A 17378-nucleotide genomic window follows, 5' to 3' on the forward strand; every position below is an offset into this window, starting at 1 on the left:
TGCCTGCACGGCAGAGCCTGGGAAGCTACCTGTGATGTATTCGATATGCCAAACACAGTAACAACAAAAGTCTCCAACGTAGATGTTACTGGGCCTGCTTGAGCAAATCGATGAACAATGGGAGGACAGTGATATCTTTTTATTACCATTAAGGATTAATCCTGTTCCAGTTTCTTCCAAATGATAGCCTTGACCTCCATTTATTAAGCCAATAGTCCTCAATTCAAATTTACTTGATCTAAAACATTGCTTAATCAATGTCTCCTTAAAATACTTTCCCTTCTTGGCTTTCTTGGGCAGACATTATTTATTTTTATTATCATCAGGATTTTACATATTTATTTATTTGTTTTTTAATGAATCATCTTGAGATACAGACTTACAAACTTTTGTCATTACATTTCAGTCATACAATGATCGAGTACCCACCCGTCCACTAGTGCCCATTCTCCACCACCAATGTTCCCAGTATCTCTCCCACCATCCTACCCCTTCCAACCACCCTACCTCTGTGGCAGGCACATTCCTTCACTCTCTCTCTTTCTCTCTCTCTCTCTCTCTCTCTCTCTCTCTCTCTCTCTCTCTCTCTCTCTCTCTCCTTTTGAGTGTTATGGTTTGCAATACAGGTACTAAGCGGCCATCATGTTTGGTCTATAGTCTACTTTCGGCATGCATCTCCCATCCCAGGCAAGCCCTCCAACTATCATTTACTTAGTGGTCCCTTCTCTAACCCAGCTGCCTTTTTCCCCAGCACGTGAGACTGGCTTCCAAGCCATGGAAATATCCTCCTGTCCCCTATATCTACTAAGGATATCTACTATCTGAGGATATCTACTGTCCATAGGTGTTTGCTTCCTATTATGTTACTTTATATTCCACAAATGAGTTTTAAAGGTATCTCCAAAGATGAAACGCCACTGACCACGCAAGTGGAAACGGAGATAAACAAATGAGACTATCTTAAACTAAGAAGCTTCTGCACCTCAAATGAAACCTCAATTCAGAATACAAAAACAGTCACAAAGGGTATTCACACAATCCCCTTCTGATAAGGGGTTAATATCAAGGATATACAAGACACTAGTTGAACTCTATCAGAAGCAAATATCCAATCCCATCAGAAAATGGGGTGATGAAATGAACAGAAACTGTCTCAAAGAAGAAATCCAAATGGCTAAAAGGCACATGAAAAAATGCTCTTCATCACTAATAATCAAGGAGATGCAGATCAAAGCAACAATAAGATAACATCTCACACCAGAGAGAATGGTACATATTCAAAAAAACAAAAGTGTGGAAGTGAGGTGTTGGTGTGGATGTGAGGAGAAAGAGACTCTCCTTCTCTGGTGGTGGGAATGCCCGACTGGTCCAACCTTTTTAGAAAGCAATATGGACATTTCTCAAAAAACTAGAAATTGAGCTTTCATTTGACCCAGCAATACCGCTTCTAGGACTGTATCCTGAAGATGCAAAAAAGTACAGTAGAAATGACATTTGCAGCACTATTTACAGTAGCCAGAATCCAGAAAATACCCGAGTGCCTGAGAACAGATGACCAGTTAAAGAAACTTTGGTACATCTACACAATGGATGCAGCAATCTATGCAGCTGTTAGAAAAGATGAAATCATGAAATTTGCATATAAGTGGATGGACATGGAGAGTATCATGCTAAGTGAAATGAGTCAGAAAGAGAGAGAGAGACATAGAATGACTTGCAGACATTCTTTTTTATATATTTTTTCCGTATAAGTAGTTCCTTGATACTCCCTATTGGAGTGTTTTGATCATATTTCCAGCATCTCCTAAACTACTGTGTTTCCTCTGGCACAAAGTTTAGACCTCTGAAATTGCATTTACTCCTTTAGTAATTTTGCCTAGTCCTGTGCATTTAACACTATTTATATGTTACCCTTCTTGATTTATATCCATAAATAAGAGTGTTCCTTAAACAGTAGATCTTTGCATCCAACCATCTGTGCAATTTCTCTGCATGGTTAGTTAGTTGGCATCTCAAATTTAGTATCTCCAGAACTCAATTTCTAATCTTAAACTTCATTCCAAAAGGTATTCCCCACCCAACATTTTCTCTTATTTTAATTAATACCAGCTACAGGTGCCAATGAATCACTTTGTTATTTCTGTCTCTCAAATTTGTGTCAACTGTCACAAGTGTCAACTGTCATTAATTCCTCTGATCTTTATTCATAATATATTTTAGATCAAATGAATGGTCACCATTTCTTTCAAAGAACTGTTATCTGATTTTCTCTTAAGGCTCAATGATCTTTCTGTCTTTATCTTGTCCTCCCACCTACCTCTGACTATTAGTATTTTTTCCTTAACCTGTGAAATATGTCATATTATGTCTCTTATGTCTCTCCTTTACTTAGTCGCCACCTGGCTCCTGATGGCTCCCCTCCTCAGCTCCCCTAGCTGCTCAGATTAAAGCCAAAGTCATAACAATAACCTATAAGATCCTTCACTGTTTGCCCAATCCTTGGGCCACATGTCTGTCCACTTGGGTGATGTTTTCCATTGAAAAGATCCAGAAAAACTCTAGGACTGGGGAGATAGCACAGCAGTTAAAACACTAGTTTTCCATGTGCCTTACCCTGATTCCATCCCCAGCACCACAGAAGGTCCCCCTGAGAACCACCAGGAATAATTATTAAACACAGACCCAGGAGTAAACTCTGAATAGTGTTGGGTATGGCACCCCAAAAACAAAGAAACAAAACCAGAATAGCTGCTGCTTCAGGGTCTTACTCTTCAAACATCCATGGTTTGAGCACTTGTATTCTTTAAGACTTTTTTTCAAATGTTACCTTTTCAGAAAGTCTTTTCCTAACTACCTGTTTAAAATTAGAATCCATTTATCCACTTTTCATCCTTTATCCCCCTTTCTAGCCTTGTTTTACTTCATCATACTTATTACTAATATATGACAAGCAACTTATTTACCTGTTATTATCCATTTCTTTCTGCTAGAAGGCAAACTGCTTGAAGGCAAGGATTTTAATTTGTTCAATATAGTGTTACCAGTACTTAGGACTGGCTCCAAAAGGTAATAAATAAATATTTGTGGAACAAGTGAATGAATTATCTTCCTACTCCTTAGTCTAAAACATTTTTCATTATCCTATATAAACTAATTATTCCATGATATAACAGTCAACATGCTATTTCTTATGTTTTGGAAAACCTTTACTAGGACCATTTTTTATTCATAGTTAATGTAGTTTTTGTTTCAGTTGGGAGGAGGGTTATCAAGGGGAGCCCAGAGACTTCAATTCTCAGCCCCTGGGACTGAGAGTTGAATAAGACGAAACACCAGGACCACCTTGAGGGTCACAAGAAGTCACCAGGCTATATCCAGTGATGACTGGAGCTTCCTGGCCTCCACCCAGCAATGCTCAGGGAAACTTGTGGTGTCAGAAATAGAACTCTTGTACTATTTCCTCAGCCCAGATAATTTAGTGTTTTTGACCTTCAGTGCACCTCTCTTTTCTACTCACCAAACCCTAATTAGTACTACAGAGCTAAGTCTCTATAAATTGAAAATGTCAAAACAATGGTGAACTATATTCAGAGTACCCCTTTAGCTAATTCAGAATTTATTTTAGCGGCTAGTAAGGCAGAGTTACTTTGAGTCTGCCAGGCTAAAGAGTGCACCTGCTGATGTAAAGCTGTGCTTTTACGCATTATGTTTTGTTAACTGTCTGCATGAGCCACACTTGCATAATAAGCACTTAAAGGACAGATTGTGATCAGTTAGGATATCCAACCTCAATGTGACCTTTATTTCTGGATAATTATATGTTGATTGCTACTAATCAGCACCCTATTTTCGGTGAATAAATTGGTCTAATAGAGAGAGAGAATAGTACAGTTGCTATATTGTTTTTTAATGACTCATTTGTATCGAATAAAATTTGATGTGATTCTTTTTGACAAATTATTTTTTGCCATTTTAATTACTTTCCTATATAAGTTGTATATATACACACTTATATGTGTGATAGACCATAGTGTGTGTTTATATTTATAAATACAGAAATCATCATAGTACTCAGTAGTTTATGCCATCATTTAGGGCATTTGAAGTTATAATAATCCACATATATAAGTTTATTTAAAGTTAGTCAGTGGAAGAATTCAGTTATTTTTTAAAATCATGTAAATAGTCTAAATAACTTATCTCCCAGAATTTACCCACAGCTTTTTAGAATGTCTGTGAAATATTTCCTGTAGATGAATATGAGTGTTGGGGGGGCAGGGACTAGGGACGGGAGGTGCAGAGTGATTGTGCAGTGGTTACGGCACTTAACCTTCCACACAGCCAACCCGGGTTGGATCCCTAACAACCGTATGACACCCCCCCCCCCAAGCCTGTCAGTAGTGATACCTGAACACAAAAACCAGTAATAAGCCCTGAGCACAGCTGTATATGACCAGAAAGCAACAAAAAAATACCTTAAGAGTACATGTGATTATGTATATGTGTTTATATATATGTGCACATGTGTGTACCAGAGACAATGAAAGAGAAAATTCAGAGGTCTATATGGAGATGGGCTGTTTACCTTGTCAAAATTTCTGGAAGTTAAACTGTTCCCACTACAAAGAGATTTAAACTGTGAGATTTGAGATGCCCTTTTAGTTATGCAGCTACTTTGCTGTGACCAAAGGCAAATGTCCTCATGTAACAGGAACATGATCCAGAGGATAGGAAAGCAAAATAATCTCAGCAGCAGTTTTGCTGAACAGTCAGTGGGGTTGAGCTAGTCTTGTCGGTGAAAACGTTTGCCAAAGTACAGAAAGGAAAGGAAGTCTGAACTGAGAATATTTTCACGAAGTAAAACTGAAAGGATGGTGGGGCAGGGGTGGGGGTGGGGTAGTATGAGGATGGATTCAACTAGATTGGCTAGATGTCATATTCATTTTTTATTATAAAAAAGGTAAAAGGTAAAGGCCCTCCCGTTGATCGTCGATTTGCTCGAGCGGGCCCAGTAACGTCTCCATTGGAGACTTTGTTGTTACTGTGTCTGGCATATCGAATACTCTCGGTAGCTTGCCGGGCTCTCCGAGAGGGGCGGAGGAATCGAACTCGGGTCGGCCATGTTGGCTGCGTGCAAGGCAGACGCCCTACCCGAAATAAAAGTGAAACCACTAGAGTTCATTTTCCCCGATTCAGCTTTCTCTCTGTAGATTCAAAGCTAGGTTCATCTTACTGGATTTCCATCATTTCTTGGTAACTCTGTGGGCAAACACAGTGCTCTGGTTTAGCACTGAGAGACTCCCAAGGTCACTCATGTCAAGTAATTGAAATGGTAATCTCTCTGCACACAATTTATTAGTGTTAGTAAAAGACTTCAATAATAATTGGATTTTTTTGCAGTAACTCTAATTTTATTTCTAATGATAATAAAAACCCAATTATGTACTGAGAATTGTTGAAAATTCATGATACCAGTAGTTTGCAGGCAAAAGTCGATGTTTGAAGTAATTTAATCTCCATTTTACTCATATAGTGAAGGAAGAAATATTAACTCGGTAAATGTATAAAACACATAGAAAAACTCTAATTATACTCTTATCTGCCAACTCAGAAAGGTATAAGAAATTATTTTATTGGGTTCTGAGAGATAATACAGCAGTTAAGCTATTTGCCTTGCATGCGCCTGACCACAAGTTCAAGTTCTCTGCACCTCATATCTGGAGGGAGAGTCAGAAGTAAGCCCTGAACACTACTGGGTGTGGCCCCAAGCAAAACTAAAACCAAGAAATTATTTTATTTAAAGTCTACCATTGTCCCCTGGTAATAGCACATAAATTCATATATATGGCAAATTTCATAGGATAGTATGTGCATACATGCACAAGCATTCACATGAGTACATATAAAATTGAAAACATGATAAAATAGTGAGTTATAACAATATCAGCTTCATAGTTGAAATATTATACTATACTTATTATCATTGGGCAAAACTGTTTCAGTACATTTGGAATATTTTACTTCTCCCAGCTACATGTAAATTTACTGTTATCTCAAAATCAGAAGTAAAAAATTAACTCTGTCATTGTCATTGTGCAGTATCTTCTGGCTTTAGCAGAGATAAATCATCAAAGAGAAAGGTGTAGATTTGACAACTAGGCATAAAGCTTTGTTTCTACACTAAGATCAGAACATTGATTCCGTTTTTCTTAGATAAAAAATAGTGCTTTATGAGCTGGAACATGGTCTAGCAGGTAATGTGTCTGACCCAGGTTTGATCTCTAGCATTTCATATGTTCCCCTAAGCACCACAAGGAATAATTCCTGAGTGCAGAGCAATGCATAACACTGAGCATCTCCAGGTGTGGCCCCCTCAAAAGCCAAAAAGATAAAAGTTGCTCGCTGAAGCTGAAGTGATAGCACAGCAAGTGGGACATTTACCTTGCACACAGCCAACTGGTGTTCAATACCTGACATCAGTATGGTCCCTGAGCCTTCCAGGAGTGATTCCTGACTATAGAGTCAAGAGTACCCCTTAACATCATTGGGTGTGGCCCCAAAACAAAGCAAAATGGTTCTTGCTCTTTATTGTGGTGAATAATTTAGAAATCAAACCTTATAGGTGTTTTCTTTGTTTGCATCAGTTCCTACCATTGTTTTTCCTTGTCTTTAAAGATCTGTGTCTCCAAATGCCCCGATAAGTTTTTTACATACACAGAAATACAATATAAATATCCGAAAGACAAAGAACATTGGACATATTACAAACAGTTCTGCAAATCTAATATGTCTGAACCTTCAAAGGTAGGAGTGTTTTGTTTGGGTATTTTTGTCTGTTTCTTTTGTCTAGAGCTGGGAACTAATTTGCATTTGCCATTTCATTAATGTGGCAAGGAAGCTATAACACTATTTAGTAATGAGCAGAATTTTACCTCTGGAACCAGTCTGATAATTACTCATAAATCTGGTTTAAAATTTATAAGGAAATTCTTAAACGTTATGTTAAATAGTTAAGAAACTTGTAAATCAGAGAAGAGGCTGGCTTGTTAAGGGGGGGAAAAATCAAAAGTCATACTTAGACTGTGACTTAGACAAAGATTCATAATTTCAAAGATTATTAGCTTCAGCACATCCCATTGTTGATGGAACTGACTTTACATTGGAAACAAGGGAATTTCTTAAACAAATACGTATTTATGATAATTTTATTATTATTATGGGACTTATTTTAAATAAAAATATTACTGTGAATTTTAAGTTTTGAAGCATAAAAAGTTTATGCTGAAAGTGAGCAGCTTATCATCACTTAACCTTTGATGCATAAATAACATATTTTTCCCATTTTAGACCCTCTCACAAATATTAGTGGATGATGATTGCCCAACAGCAATTTTTCCAAGTAGACCTTGTAAGTATTTATTATTTTCGCTTTAGAACTCAGAGTCTATCAAGAAGTTATTTAATTTAGTCACTTTATTTTGCAGTTGATGATAGTTTCTGAACTGGTCCAAAGCCCCACTATCAATTAGGAGGGATGCTAAAGCCATTCTCCTGACTCCTTTTCATGGGAGCTCTCTGAATTTTTGGCATTTGTTTCATAAAAATGCACACAAAGACCGAAAGTAAATTTTCAAAATTTACTTAGAAAACCCATACAATCCATTTAGATAGATTATTTGGGGGGTTGATGGGTATACAAGCATGTTTAAATACTCAACCTTGAATTTAGCCAAAAAGTGTTTATAAATTGCTTGTTAGACAGTGAAGTGGGGTCACATTTCATTATAAGTTGAAATTTGTTGTATTTATATGCCTCCTGATGAAGCAATATGTTATTTCTTTATAGTATATTTGTTGTTTAAGAGAATTACCTAAAGAATCCATGGTAGTTATTCAAAAAGAATAAAAAAAAAGAGAAAACACTGTATGTTCAAAAGCAAGCAAATAATAAAATAAATTTTGATGTATTTATTAAATATATTATTTAATATAAATATTGTATATTTTGTATTCTGTTAATTAAAATTAAAATGTCATCTAAAGTAAAAAAGAGTAAAGTAAAGGCCCTCCCGTTGATCATCGATTTGCTCGAGCGGGCCCAGTAACGTCTCCATTGGAGACTTTGTTGTTACTGTGTCTGGCATATCGAATACTCTCGGTAGCTTGCCGGGCTCTCTGAGAGGGGCGGAGGAATCGAACTCGGGTCGGCCATGTTGGCTGCGTGCAAGGCAAACGCCCTACCCGCTGTGCTATCGCTCCAGCCAAAATGTCATCTAAGTATATATAAATTGAATAGATATAAAAAGCATTCAAAGACAAATATTGAAAAGAAATATGCTAGAATATTAGGTGTCAGTTTTGAAGGTGGTACACCTATGAGCATTTTCTATGTTCTCTCTTTTTTCATTTTCATTTCTATATTTATGCTATGAATATATATTTCTTGTAAAATGGAAGAAAGGCAGTAGTCATCCATTTGGATAGAAATTCAAGTGGCTCCAAAGTAGCTACCACCAAGCAACAGATTGTTTTGCTTGCTCCAATCTCTCTTGTCTGGATCATTATAAAGGCTTTTCAACAAAGATATAGTTTCTTTAAAGCATTTGATCAAAAAGTCCTGAGTAACAAGTGTCTATAAACAACAGAAAAGTTACAAATTTTTAAGCAAAATACTTTTAAATGAATCATTTATAGTCACTGAAGATGAAATAGGCATAAAAGTGCAAGAAACAGTCCCTGTTCCTTCAAGTACAGTTAGTTAAGTTGCACAGTATACAGTGTGCACTTAGAAAATAAAACAGCACAATAGAAAGAAAACTAAATCACTACTAAAAGTAATAGGAAAATAGAAGTAATATCTCCCTCCCAATGAGGGAGTTGGAGAGATAGTACAGTAGGTAAAATAATAGCCTTGCCTGTGGCTGACCTGGGTTCAATCCCTGGCACCCCATAAGGTCCACTAAGGGATTACTCAAGTTCACCAGGAGTGATGCTTTATTGCGGAGCCAGGAGTAAGCCTGGAACACTGCTGGTTGTGGCCCAAAAAACAAAACAAGAAAACATAAGAAAATACATAAGGAAATAAATACTAGAAGATTTAATATTATCAAAATGAACATACTTCCCAAAACACTATATAAATTCAATACACCACCTATAATAATACCCAATGACATTTAACAACCAAATATTGTTAAATTTTATGTAGAGTTGTAAACCCCCTGAGTAACCAAAACAAACTTAAACTAAAAGAAGATGAGAAGCTTTACTTTTCCTAACTTTAAGTTATACTGTAATGTGTTAATAATCAAAACAGTGGGGCACTAGAATCAAGACAAACTCTTGGACCAATATAATGGAATTGGGAGCCCAAAGACATATGCTCAGATAAATGATTTTGGACAAAAGAGCTAGGAATTTGAAGTCTCTTCAGCAAATGGTACTAGGAAAACTGGTCAGGCACATATGAAAAAGTGATTTCATATACCTCATCATACCATTAACACAAAACTCATTTCAAAATGGATTCTAGACCTTTAGAACAGACCTCAATCTCTAAGTTATGCTGAGGAAAAATATATGCAGACCCTTCGTGGCATTGAATTTAGATGTGTCTTCAATGATTCAATGTTATTGGCCAAGTAAAAAGAAGCAGAAATTTTTAAAAAATGTATGACTGCATGAAATTAAGAGGATTCTGGTCCATAAAAGAAATAGAACAGGAATGAGAAGACACCCCACAGACTTGGAGAAAATATTTGCCCAGACTGAGAGGGGTCCTTTGGATATTGGTAGAGAGAAGTGAGCACTCTGGTAGTGGGTGTGGTATTGGAACAATATATGCATGAAACTATAGTTAACTGTATTGAAATCATAATACTCAATATAAGCAGAAAAATAAAAATAAATGAGTTTTTTATTAATAATTAAGTTCTAGTTTTCCTTTCCATTTCATTTTAAATTGGGCTTTAGTGTATCACTAGTCATATAGATTAATAAAGTGGCAAGCACATAGAAGCATTTAGAAGCACATAGCAGACTAGAAAGTGAATCAACTTTAGAAACTATGTCAACATAGTCTAGACCATTTTTTAATGCATTAAGATTTCTATTTACACTCTCTGGAAAAAATAACATAAATGAAAAACCTAAAAATGAGATTCTCAAGTACCAAATGAACGAAGAGTTTACTTAGTAGCATAAAATTTTTTATTTTCTAAGGAATTATTTATTAACCCCCAGTTTTCAAAGTTTTATTCTGGGAATAAATAAGATGTTTATTGTATTGAGGTTGGGGGTAGTTGAGCCACATCCAACTCTGCTCAATACTTACTCCTGGCTCTGTGCTCAAGGTTCATTCCTGTCAGGGTTCAGGGGGCTATATGTGATGCTAAGAATCTAATCAGGTTGGCTCCATGCAAGTCAAGTGCTTTATCTGTTATACTATCCAGTCCAGATAAGATGCTCAAAAATAAAAAATCCAGACCCAGAGAAAGAGTTGAATGAATATATAGTTTAGCAGGAGTAATCCCTGAGCACCAAGTCAGAATTACCCCTGAGCATGACTGGTTATGGCCCCCCCAAAAAAATAAAACAAAAATCTAAGATAATCCTATCCTGAAAATAAATGTAGCACTGTCCTCCCATTGTTCACTGATTTGCTCTAGTGGGCCCAGTGACGGCTCCATTATGAGACTTGTTGTTACTAAGTTTGGCATATCAAATACATTACAGGGAGATTGCCAGGCTTTGCTGTGCAGGTGAGATACTCTCGGTAGCTTGCCGGACTCTCTGAGAGGGGTGGAGGAATAGAACTTGGGTTGGCAGTGTCGGTCGCATGCAAGGCAAATTCCCTACCGCTGTGCTATTGCTCCAGCCCCAGCCTATTCATTAAAATACGTTTACACTGGAAGTTACATCATCATTATTCTTTTAATTCATGGTATGCTTCTTTAAGCTACTTGATGAATATATCATGTATAAAATGACACATGATTTTAAAAAAATAGATTATATTTTAGGTTGTATGGTAATTTGATTTCTTTGTCAGCCTAGAACCTTCAGAAAATGTTCTAGATGTAAAGTAATAAGAAATGAGTTACCCATATTGAGCAGTTTATATATGGGCCGGCAAAATCTTGATGATAAGTAACAAGAAAGTTAAGAGAGGGAGAAAATATGTAGAAATACATAGAAAAGTGATTATTGTAATTTTCATTTATTTTTACAGTTCTCCAGAGATGTTTCCCTGATTTCTCTAGTGAAAATGGCACTGTAGCAGTAGGAAATAGGACTAAGTTTCAAGATGGAAATGGAACTTCAAGGAATGCTTTAGAACTGAGGACAGCTTCGAAGTATGTTTGTTTATATTTCCATTTTCAGCTTTGATGCATCCCAATTATTGTAACCAAGTGTAAATAATCTGTTACATTAGCAGTTCAAGAGGAAGATTACTTATTAGGAAATAAACATATCACTGAGTTCGAGAAATTGGTATATGTTCACTAAGAAAAGTGTCTAAAGAGAAAAAACTAGAGTAAATCAGAACAATAATGTTTTTCAAAATGATTGAACCATTCATTATCAACATACATGTAGGATACATAAGAAAATATATTAGTATAACTTAAATCAACATAATAAGAGTGTTTTTGAAAGTTCTATACAAAAATTAAAATAATCAAACTACCAGCATGATTTTAAAAGGAAGATGAGCTAGCCACAATGACTTCAATACTGGAACAAATTTATACCTGCCAACACAATAAAGCAAATGCTTTGTCCCGTGACTATACACATTGGTCATGGTCAGTTTTAGTGGGTGTAAACAAACACAACTAAACATAAACACAATTTTATTGCACTATTCAGTTGTTGAATTAAACATTTAACATGGGAACTAGATATAGTAGGGTCATGGAATTTGCTTTGCTTGCTTCTGACTCAGGTTACGTCACCAGCACCTCATATGGCCCCCTGAGTCCCACTAGGAATGATCTCTGGGTGCAGAGCCACTTGTAAACCCTGAACATACCTGGGTATGCCTGCTCCCAATATATAACTTCCTCTTTCTTGAAAGGCCATAAAATGTCCCAATACAATAATACAGCTCTCTGTGATGAGAATTTAATAACAGATTAATTTCACACATATAAAATTTTATATGAAATTAATCACAAATAATGATACAATTTTATTATTAAAAAGTTAAAAACCAGCATAACCAAATTGCCTTTTGTTGCATCTGTAAGTGATAAAAAAAAAAGAGGAGCCATGAGAGCAGGCAACTGGTTAAATAAACTATGATAGATCTTATTCGTCGATTGCCTCGAGCAGGCCCCAGTAACGTCTCTTTCATCCTAGCCCTGAGATTATATTCAAGGCTCTTTAGGAGAATGAGACCTATCATTGTTACTGGTATTTGGCATATTTGGTACGCCACGGGGAGTAGATGATAGATCTACACAATGGAAAACTTTGCAGCTGTTAGGAAAGATGAAATCATTGTATTTTCTTATAAGTAGATGAACATGGAGACTATTATGCTAAGTGAAATAAGTCAGAAAGAGAGGGACAGACATTGAATGCCTGCACTCATTTGTGGAATATAAAGTAGCATAATATGAGACTGACACCCAAGGATAGTAGATACAAGGGCCAGGAGGATCACTCCACAGTTTGGAAGTCTGCCTCATGTGCTTGGGGAGAAGGCAGTTGGAATAGAGAAGGGACCACTAAGTCAATGACAGTTGTAGGGATCACTCGGGATGGGAGATATGTGCTGAAAGCAGATAATGAACCAAACATGATGGCCTCTCAGTATCTGTATAGCAAACCATGATGCCCAAAAGTAGAGAGAGAGTAAGATGGAAGGTGCTGCCACAGAGGCAGGGGGTGGGGTGTGGCGAGGATGGTGGGAGGGATACTGGGGACATTGGTGGTGGAAAATGCACACTGGAGGGCTGAGTATTGGATCATTGTATGAGTGAAACTCAATCATGAAAGCTTTGTAACTGTATCTCAAAGTGATTCAATAAATAAGTAAATAATAAAAATAATAAAAAATTATAAAAAATGAAAAAAGTGGGCCAGAACGATAGCACAATAGGTATGGTATTTGGCTTGTATGGCAGCCAACCAAAGTTTAATGCCTCATACCCCGTATGATCTGCTGATCCCTGAACACAGAGCCTCGAGTATGCCCAAAAGAACAAAAACCAAAACAGAACAGTAGGAAATCACTACTAAAAATGTTAGAATTGTGGTTATTTGGGGGAAAGATAGAAATATTGTAATAGGGAACATAGGGCAAAGGGCAAAGGAAAATGATGTTGTAGTTTCATAATTGTGTTCACTTTGATAATTTTTCAAATTGTACAGTGATGATTTGTACATTTTTCTGTGTGTGCTCTAGCAGACCTTCCCACTGATGTGATCGGGCAAAGGAAGGTGCATTGAAGATGATGATGATGTTCGCTCTTTAAAAAAATTTTTTAATTAATTTTTTAATGAATTACCATGAGATACAGTTACAAATCTTTCATGTTTGAGTTTCAATCATACAATAATCGAACACCCATCCCTCCACCAGTGTTCATTTTCCACCATGAATGTCCTACCCCATCCCACCCCTGCCGCTGCCTCTATGGCAATTTCCCTCTTTCTCTCTCTAGATGATGTTCACTCTTGACTGTATAGATTTTGAAAATTAAAAGCTGATACTATCATTTAAGTTCACTCTTGTGATATTTCTTAACTAATACATGTAGTGAGATTTCTTTACTATTACATCAAATACATCAAATATATCCTTTGATGTATTTGATATGTTCCCTGTTTCTTTACAGACCCTGCACAGGGAAAGGCTATGCTGGTTGTTATTAAACGCTGTGTTCTCGCTCTGTATAGCTATTTCGCCTCTCATAGGATTACTATAGTGACAACCTCATGTATTGCGGCTAGGAAAAGTCACTGCTGATAAATGGCTTCTAATGTTTTGAACAGCAACTTGCAAAATGCCTCTTATAATTCTGTTTAGAAGTAATCAAAAAATAATTGATCTTTTTCTCCTTTGAATTCAGTCATGTCAATAAAATCCTTGAAGCAAGGGCCATTGGAGTCAAAGTGTTTGAAGACTATGCAATAACTTGGCATTGGATTCTCATGTAAGTGAAAATACAGGTGTTTCATCTCCACCTCGATTCTGATTTTTATCTTTGTAGAATTTGTTTTTCAAATTCTCTTTCATATTGGTAAATAAACTTCATTCAAGGATCAGTACCTACCTTTTATTTTTAGATAGGGTGAATATGGAGCAAAGATATTTAGAAATATACCTGAGTTTGATTCCTCTGCCCCTCTCGGAGAGCCTGGCAAGTTACCGAGAGTATCTTGCCATCACGGCAAAGCCTGGCAAGCTACCCGTGATGTATTTGATATGCTAAACACAGTAACAAGTCTCACAATGGAGACATGAACAACGGGAGGACAGTGACAGTGATACTCAGTATTCACAGAAAAGCATATGAATGTAATACTTAATCTATTAACTAAATTTCTTTTTTTTTTACTGGTTCCATTTTTTAAAAATTTTTTTTTATTACTGAAGCACCATGGGGTACAGTTGTAGATTTACAAATCTTTGTGCTTGGGTTTCGGTCATACAATGATCAAATAGCCATCCCTCCACCAGTGCCCCTTTTTCCACCACCATGGATAATATTCCCCCTATCCCCCCCTCCCACCCTGCCTCTGTGGCAGGGCATTCCCTTTTGTTCTCTCTCTCCTTTTGGGTGTTGTGGTCTGCAAAAGAGGCATTGAGTGGCAAACATGTTCAGTCCATAATCTACTTTCAACATGCATCTCCCCTCCTAGGAGTATCCTCCAAACACCCTTTATTTGGTGCTCCCTTCTCTATCTGAACTACCCTTTCCCCTAGAATAGCCGGCTGGCCTCTAAGCTATGGAGTAATCATCCTGGTGTTGATTTCAGCTATTCTTGGGTATTAATCTCATATTTTGTTACTTTATATCCCCCAGATGAATGCAATCTTTCTATGTCTATCCCTCTCTTTCTGACTCATTTTGCTTAGCATGATACTTTCCATATTGTACCACTTGTATGTAAATTTCATGACTTCATCTTTTCTAAGAGCTACATAGTACTCCATTGTGTAGATGTACCAAAGTTTCTTTAACCAGTCATCTGTTCTTGGGCACTCAGGTTTCTTCCAGTTTCTGGCTATTGTAAAGAGTGCTGCAATGAACAAACAAGTGCAGATGTCTCTTCGACTACACATTTTTGCCTCTCTGGGATATATTCCCAGGAGTGGTATCACTGGGTCAAATGGGAGCTCAATTTCTAATTTTTTGAGAAACGTCCATACTGTTTTCCAAAAGGGCTGATTTTTTTATTAGTGAGACACCATGAGGTACAGTTGTAAACTTACAAATTTTTGTGCTTGGGTTTCAATTATACAATGATCAAATACCCATCCCTCCACTAGTGCCCATTTCCCACCACCACGGATCCCAATATCCCTTCCACCCCCCCATCCCTCCATCCCACCCTGCCTCTAATAAAAGTATGTTTATAAATATGTGCTTCAAGTCAGGATAGCATCAGTAGCACATTTACTACTCATCATCACATGTTACAGTAGATAGTGTTTCACTGGTTATCTTTTTTCCTTCTTTTTTCCTTTTTGGTTTTGGGGTCCGGTTCTTAAACAGGGATAACTCCTGGGAGACTCTGGAGACCATATGGGATGCTAGGGATCAAACCCTGATGGGAACTTTACTATTTCTCTGGCCCCCACTGGTTGTGTTTTCTTATTTGTCCTGTCCTCACCCTCAAAGGACCATTGACATTTTTGACACATCCTTTCTACATAGATTGTTATCTTCATCATGAAAGTTTATTGTCATTATGAGGGGCTTAAATTGCAGGAGATTTTAAATTTTTACTCCTAAGATTTGCATCCCTAGAAAGGTAAGGGAAAATAATGCAGTCACCATACTGAAGTGGATACATGTGATATAATTATGACTTATCAATATATGACTTGTATCAATTTCAAAAACCTCAAAAGCATATATAATCTTTGGTGATCAGAGATTAATATAAAATATTCTGCATATATTTTAAAATGCCCTTTTCATATTGACCCAACTTAATTTCCCATATTCATTTTCACACAATTTTTAAGACTATATATCATTTTGTTTGTTTTCGATCATACCTGTCAGTGCTCAGGTATTGCTCCTTGCTCTGTGCTCAGAACTTACTCCTTGCTCTGTGCTCAGCAATTACTCCTTGCTCTGTGCTCAGGAACCATTCTTGATGTGGCACAGCAGAGATCATATCAGGTACTGGGGATCAGACCCCAGAAAGCCACAAACAGGACAAGCATCCTACATGCTGTACTCTTCAGCCGCTAAGTCTACACTCTAAACTTAAATAGCACATCCATCTGTCAAATCTCCTTATTTTTGTACATTCTCTTGTCTTCCCAGCATATCTTTTGTTGTATCCTGAAAAACTCCTTTTCTTCTTTCTCTCCCTCCCTTTTTTTCTTTTGTTCTTTTTCTCCTTTCTTTTCTCCCTCCCTTCCTTTCTCCCTTCCTTTTCCCTATCCTCCCTCCCTTCTTTCCCTTTCTCAAACTCACCTCATCACCACCCTCCAAGCATTTCTTCAGGTAAATATAGCTCTGTTATATATGTCTAACAGTTTACTTTTATTTTGTTCTATTTGTTCATAAGTTTTATATCCTTATATAAGTGAAAACATTAAATACTGTATCTTTTTTATTCTGACAAGATTGGGCACAGTCAGAGTAGTATGGCAGTAGACATCTTCATTCTGGGTGTATTTGATTTCACGTTTATATTGAGCTCTATTTTGCTGAAAATAGCTTATTTTGTCCTAAATATCACTGAATGGTATTCTGTTTTGTGAATCTACCTCATAACTCAAAATCAGTTTTCTTGTATTTCGTGGATTCTTTCTTGATTTCCCAAGATATAACTAATTTCTGCCCTCTCTGAGTTCCTTGTCACCACTGTCACCACTCACTATCACTGTATGAGTATGCACACACTCCTCTACTCTCACACAGTTAGCTGTCTTCTATATAACCCACCATTTTGTGTTTTATTTACCTAGTTCATACCCTCTATCCCTCTCGGAAAGACTGGCAAGCTACCGAGAGTATTCCGCACACACGGAAGAGCCTGGCAAGCTATCCGTTGTGTATTCGATATGTGAAAACCAGTAACTACAACTGGTCTCATTCACCTGACCCTGAAGGCTTCACTGACATGGCAGCACTGAGAAGGATGAGAAAGGAGAGGTCGATAAAATCTCAAGGCCGAACTAG

The 17378-nt window shown here is 37.0% G+C and overlaps 1 protein-coding gene across 1 annotated transcript in view; it reads left to right on the top strand.

Annotated features, from left to right (window-relative positions):
* Positions 1–17378, top strand: part of SLC44A5 (solute carrier family 44 member 5) — a 415088-nt gene that overhangs the window by 352567 nt on the left and 45143 nt on the right. Inside the window, exons 6-9 of the mRNA XM_056123215.1 lie at positions 6676–6804; positions 7348–7408; positions 11231–11354; positions 14082–14165. Coding sequence (XP_055979190.1) covers positions 6676–6804; positions 7348–7408; positions 11231–11354; positions 14082–14165 — 398 coding nt within the window. The remainder of the gene's footprint in view (positions 1–6675; positions 6805–7347; positions 7409–11230; positions 11355–14081; positions 14166–17378) is intronic.

The sequence above is a fragment of the Sorex fumeus genome, unplaced genomic scaffold, assembly GCF_029834395.1.
Source record: "Sorex fumeus unplaced genomic scaffold, SorFum_2.1 ptg000047l, whole genome shotgun sequence".
Lineage (NCBI taxonomy): Eukaryota > Metazoa > Chordata > Mammalia > Eulipotyphla > Soricidae > Sorex > Sorex fumeus.